The sequence below is a fragment of the Cupressus sempervirens genome, chromosome 8 (assembly GCF_028749045.1).
Source record: "Cupressus sempervirens isolate cs-2001-9-10 chromosome 8, ASM2874904v1, whole genome shotgun sequence".
NCBI lineage: Eukaryota > Viridiplantae > Streptophyta > Pinopsida > Cupressales > Cupressaceae > Cupressus > Cupressus sempervirens.
In genome coordinates this window covers 143,426,157-143,432,451 of record NC_143125.1, presented here as the reverse complement: position 1 = coordinate 143,432,451, position 6,295 = coordinate 143,426,157, and the positions used below count along the sequence as shown (strand labels likewise).

General features: G+C 34.4%; 1 protein-coding gene across 1 annotated transcript; it reads left to right on the top strand.

Moving 5' to 3' along the window:
* The first annotated feature begins 1,281 nt into the window (after positions 1-1,281).
* LOC149541956 (uncharacterized) lies at positions 1,282-5,974 on the top strand. The gene is made up of 4 exons (XM_089797005.1): positions 1,282-1,846; positions 1,949-2,050; positions 4,979-5,284; positions 5,432-5,974. The coding sequence occupies exons 1-4, from the start codon at positions 1,418-1,420 to the stop codon at positions 5,663-5,665; spliced, it is 1,071 nt and encodes a 356-aa protein (XP_089653131.1). The 5' UTR covers positions 1,282-1,417; the 3' UTR covers positions 5,666-5,974.
* Positions 5,975-6,295: the final 321 nt, after the last annotated feature.

Genomic DNA, 6,295 nt, shown 5'->3' with positions numbered 1-6,295 from the left:
AATGGCATAAAAATAAATAAATAAATTAAATAATTAATTAATTAATAAATGATGATGTCATCAGGACTTTTTAAGAAAATAAAAATACTTTATTTTCTAAAAATTTTTAGGTGTCTACATTTTGCCCCTCTTTGATATGATGCCGCAAGTGCCATGGCATCAAAGATAAGAAAATAAGATGCCCAAGGCTAGAGCAGAAGAGAAGAGAATGGATTGCAAAATACTTTATTTTCTAAAGGTTTTTTAGGTGTCTACAAATATTTCTCAATTTTTTTAAAAAATTATGGACATAAACTTCATCCAACTTTACACATTTCATTAGTTTACATTATCTTCAAATTCTAAACACAAATATCACTTTTATGTCATTAATGTTGAACAGTTAAAGTTTTGAGATCTTTTTTCTTTATAAAAGGTGACACAAGTTTGTGCTTTTACCCTAGAACAAAAATGTCTAGTTCCACCATTGTGTCACACCACTTGTGGAGATGGACTCATCCCATGATCAAACAACCATCCAAAAAGGACATTTTATTGACATTTTGGATAATCAAGTGATTAAATGTGGCAAACAATATCGTTTTTTCTTAAATTCAAGCATTAGTTTCCTTACATGGCGTCTCTTTTTCCATATAATCTACAAATCTACATGGCACTCCCATATGAATTTTTGAAAGTAGGGTGCACACTTGGGTCCCTCTCCCCTAATTTCTATATTTTGGGTCAACTAAATGAATTTTTTTTTTAATATTATGTTTATGGTGTCAGGCTGAAGCAATCTACAAGACCCCCAAAATAGATGGTGTTATTCAAATAAGGTACCTAAAATCATCCGCTTCTAATAAATTGTCATCCTTGGAGGATGTCATCATATGTTAGACACTCCATAATAAAGTGTTGCTTTGTCTCCTCCACTCCCATGTTGCATAATAAATATATTCTCTTCCCATTTTTCCTCTGGTATCATCATCCATATGCTTGTTTCACATCTCAATAGTGAGAACTAGTCTAAGTTGCACAATAAACATTTTTGCTTCTCATTAATTATTCGCTTTCTCCTCATAATCCTTCATAGGATTAATTTTTTGTTTTGTTTTGGCATAATAGACTTTTAATGGGGCATTTTAGTTTGACCATAAAATACTTCTGAATTATACCATCAACTTAATTACAACTGATTTATGTCTTTATAGAAACAATTAATTTCCATACGTTAAATTCCAATATTCTATTTGAAAACAACTTTTTAGAATATAAAATATTACATAAATGTAAGATAATTGGAGGAAGGGCATTTAGCATTTTTTCGAGTTGGTGACTTTGTTTTATGTGGTGTTCCTGCAACCCCTATCCGCTTCATCTTCTTCGGGATAATGCACAGAAATATACGGAGCATATACTTGGTTTGTAATTCATCATGGCAGCCACGATTGCTTCACCAGCAGCATTTTATCTGTTCAATGCTACGAATGTCCATTCTCTAACAGACCCACTGGCCTCTGTTTCTCTGAATCTGCCTTCAACATTTTATAGGGTGCCTACATTTTCATCGAGCAGATTGAGAGCCAATAGTTTTAAAGCAGGTTATCATCTGATAACATGGCATTCCAAACTATTTTCGGTCCTCCAAGAATCAGCAGTATTAGCATCAGAAGAAAAAGAAGAAGAAAACGATGAGGGCAAAAGCTTAGAAGAGAAAAACGATGGTAATAGTAGCCCAAATCAAGAATCTACTTCCCCTCCTGTCCCTAGCACTAATATCTATGTGGAAAACATTCCTTTCAGCTGTGATTTGAAAGAAATTACTCAGATATTTCAGCAATGTGGAACTGTAGTTTCGGCAAAGGTAATTTTTAGGCCAACTTTGTTGGCTTGTAAACAGCTCTCTTATCTTCAAATTCAATTGAATTCATAACATTGTTTTAAAGGAGAAAACGCCTATGGACAGCTTATTGTGGACAGGAAAACTGGCAGAAGCAAAGGGTTTGCCTTTATTACAATGAACACTGTTGAAGAAGCCAGCAAAGCCATCGAAATGTTTGATAATTTCGTAAGTATTCTTTCTATCGTTTGCTTTGCCCTTTAGTTGTTTAAGAAATATGAAATAGTTGGAGGCGAATCTTGCTTTCCGGTCTTCTTAATAGGAACTATTAAGTAACAACTACTAATATCCTTAAAGATGGGGCAGATGTATGACTAAGACTCTTTAACCCTAGGCCTAATTGCTTATTGGGTGGGAAAGCCATCCCTCCAGAGCTAGTTGCATGACGTAGAAGTTCAACCTAATGCTCAGGTAGGGTTTGTTCAATTGCATAGGACAAACCAAATGCCCAATTGTGTAGGCTCTGTAGAGCAAAACGTCTTGTAGACTCGGCAGATATTATGCTGTTGGACTTTTAATCCTATGATCAATTGGGTTATACAAATCCTGTGCTTAAATGGCCCAGATATTCAAGCAAAGTATGCAAAGGTAAGACTATTAGGCTTTTGACCGTAATTCCTGTTAGCTAGGGCAAACCCTTCTTTTTGTGTAGGCAGGGTTGGGATTACTAAACTTTAATTGTTTGTAGGATAGGATGTTTCTGTCTGTAATTAATGTTTATCTGTTTCTTGTAGTTTTATAAGATTATTGGTTGTATTGGGTATTGACAGGCCGATCTTGTGGCGCTGTGGCAACTCTGAGTATTATAAAAAGAGATATCAAAGTTTAGTCATAGGTTTGAATCGACATAGGCCATGGCGAGTGATGCTGGGAGGGGGATTGTTGGCAGTGGGCTAGCGTCCCTTATATAGTTCGCAATATGGCTTAACTGCCTCCTATGGTTCTATAAGACTATTTGTTGTATCAGACATTGACAGATTGATCTTTTGATGCAATGACAAGCCTGACCATTCTAACAAGATTGATTGTAGAAGTGCAATAGAAAAGAAGGATTTTTTTCATTAATTACAATAGAAAGAAGAAATTTTCTTTAACACTAAGCTCTAGCAGCTCAAAATCTAAGCACACAAACGACAATGATCAGCTTAACGTACTAATGAGATACATTCAAATTAACTGAGAACTTTCTTCGTCCAATTATCTATAGCTGCAATTGCCGGGTAATATGTTCCACACTAATGCAAAACTCAAGCAAGGTATACCAGCAAGCTCTTTAATATCAGCTTTTGTGCCAGTATTTGCTGGTGCTACTGAAGCCTGCTTGAGATTTTCTGAATGGAGAGAATAGAAAACCTCTGATTTGAAAAATGGTGCTGAACATTTATGTGATAAATGGGAAATGACAATATATTGTCTCTTTTGCTGTTTGATGAAGGATGAAAATTTCCTTGCTGTTTGGTCATCAAAACTAGGGTTTTTATAACATATTCTTATGTCTTCCTTGCTCAGCAGTAAAACAGGTTTTTAGTTAAGTTTGACTTATATTTATGTTTTTATGTTTTTGGATGAGATTGTGGGTGTTTTTTAATCAATTTTTCGGATCATACTCAATGATCCATCATGAGGATGATGGATCATTGAGTATGATCCAAAATGTTAATAGTTAAAGATGATAGATCATTGAGTATAGTCTGAAACATTGATGATTAAAAAATACGGACAATCTCATCCAGAAAAATAAATATAAAATTATAGATTGTAGAAATCTATTATCATTAAATTCAATTTTTCAAACACAACAATAACCTTTTGAATTGTAGCAACAAAGCTAGAGGCCCAGTGAATTGATATGGCTTGTGTGAGACCAGATGAAATGGATTTGAATTTTGAACTTATCTCCCAGCACAAAAGAGAAATAAAATCTCAGAGTTGTCATTCTACTTGTGGAATCTAACAATCTGTATGAATCTTATTTTTAGTGGAATTCACACCACAGAATCTATGTCACCAGAAATGAGAAATGGCAAACATGGTGGCAATAGCAATGTGCTAGAAAACATCAGTTGGATGAAGTTGGACGTAAGAAACGAACTAGAAATCAATACGAAGTTCTAACAAAACAATGTACTTGCATATTTGACTAACACAATATGATTACAATACATTATCTTACACTCTTGATTGATGTATTATTGCAATTTAGGGCTATTGCTAGCAATAGATTACCCTTTGAAGTTATCCTTTCAGCATTGTATTAATAACCCTTTTAGAGATCTTTTTATTATGCAAATAATCGTTCACTTAAAAGGAACTTAGGAACCTAAAAGTTTCAGAATTTAGACCCCCTGTACATTTTTAGCAGGACAAATAATTAGAGACAATCGTCAAGCGAATCATGCTGATACTTTTAGTTAATTGTTAAAGCTACTTATTTCTCATAGCCTGATCCAAGTATATTCTAATCTAGTTAAACCCCTATAAAAAGGACGCCAATGTTTTCCTTTGTTCTGACCTGCTAGGGGTATTCCAGCGTCTCATCATAGTGATCCACCAGACCTTATCTTGGCCGATCGATGGGACAAGACCCCTAGGAATGAGTGCAGCAGCCTACAAGCTACACCCACCAGACAAGCCTGGCAGCAAGAGTTCAACCTTGAACCTATATAGAAAGGACCACGACTTTCAGTTGTTCAGACTATAAATCAACCCCATAAAAATAGGTCAATGTTTGTAGTGATCATCAAGCTGTAGAGCATATATTCAAAACAAATCCCAATTCATGCTAATAGAATACAGGGAATCCATCAAAATATTCAAAGCTCCATCTGTGCTTTTTTTCTTTTTTTTATAGGTAATAGGTCGAATTCAGAATTATTTATTATTAATATTTGTTCAGATTAATATTATGTGTTTTTGAGTAGATTCAAGACCTTCAGATGAAAGACTCATAATTTACTATTGTATTGTAGACTCTTGCCTAAAGCTCTATGTTCAGTAAACTATATTAGATTCTATATAATTCAAAGGCTGTTGAATTGATACTGGATAAGCCGATCTGGTGTTTTTTACCTAAATTATTTTATTTTGTTCATGCAGGAAATGGGTGCACGTTCTATTAGAGTGAACTTTCAAAAGGTTCAATCAACAAGGAAATTTCCGAATAGACGTGCGATGGATCCAAAAGAGAGGAGCTATGTAGATAGTCCCCAGAGAGTATATGTGGGTAACCTTGCATGGTCGGTGAACTCTCAGAGTCTTTTGAAATTTTTTGACTCATGTACAAATGTCTTGGGTGCAAAAGTTATATATGAACCACGGAGTGGAAAGTCACAGGGATATGGTTTTGTTTCATTTCCTTCTAAGGAGGATGCAAATCTTGCCATTGCTTCTTTGAAGGGAAAGGTAATCCAAAAAGATAATATAAGTGCAAAATTCGAGTTCTTTCTTAGTTCTTCAAAAGGAAAACAATTTTAGTAATACCATGACAAAGAACAGAAACATTACTGGCAATTGTTTAATTTTTTGTTGCCTAATCTGTGCATTTTGTAGGATTTGGAGGGCCGACCTGTGCAAGTAAGATTAGTTAAAAAGAGGGCTTCAACTAAGAAGACTTCAACGAACGAACTTCCAAATGGAGATAACTCTGCAAATCCATCTATAAACGAACTTCCAAATGTAAATAACTCTGCAAATCCATCTACAGACGAACTTCCAAATGTAGATAACGCTGCAAATTCATCTGCAGACGAACTTCCAAATGTAGATAACTCTGCAAATCCTTAGTCCACCACATTACCCAACAAGAACATTGGCATTTTAATCGTATAAAAAACTTCTTACTAGACTTGGGCAAAGCTGATGGCACACGGCCTTATAGAATTAGATATTAATATTAAATCCTTCTAATTGCCATTGAGACAAATGCCAAGCTGAGAAGCCACGATCTTATTTGTATGCACAATGGTTATTATAAAAACATGGCCCCATTTTCAGAAAATGAAGATCCATATGGCCAGAGAAAGGCTAGCTCTTTTAAGAAACTTTAAAGATTTTAATATGAGCCAATCTATCCCATATGCATTTTTTCATAAATTGGTATTTTAATAGTTTCGTAAACTTCTTTCAAGCTGATGGCACACGGTTTATAGAATTACAGATTACTATTAAAGCCTAACTGCCATTGAGACAAATGACAAAGATGAGAATAAAGCCAAGCTCTTATTTGTAAATTCACGATGGTTATTTAAAAAAAGTCCTAAGAAAAAGTTCTATTTTCAAAAAATGAAGATCTATATGGCATGTAAACTAATGAGAGAAAGGTTAGCTTTTTGTTAAAACTTTAAAGTCTTAACTTGAGTCAATGTATCCTATATGCATTTTATTGAATAGATTTTGTAAAGATTAGGTGCAAGA

What these genes read in the sequence shown, in the direction of transcription:
- LOC149541956 (XM_089797005.1), top strand. Translation starts at nt 1,418, where the DNA reads ATGGCAGCCACGATTGCTTCACCAGCAGCATTTTATCTGTTCAATGCT. An exon ending in TCGAAATGTTTGATAATTTC is followed by an intron (nt 2,051 to 4,978) that starts GTAAGTATTCTT and finishes TTGTTCATGCAG; the next exon opens with GAAATGGGTGCACGTTCTAT. An exon ending in TTGCTTCTTTGAAGGGAAAG is followed by an intron (nt 5,285 to 5,431) that starts GTAATCCAAAAA and finishes TGCATTTTGTAG; the next exon opens with GATTTGGAGGGCCGACCTGT.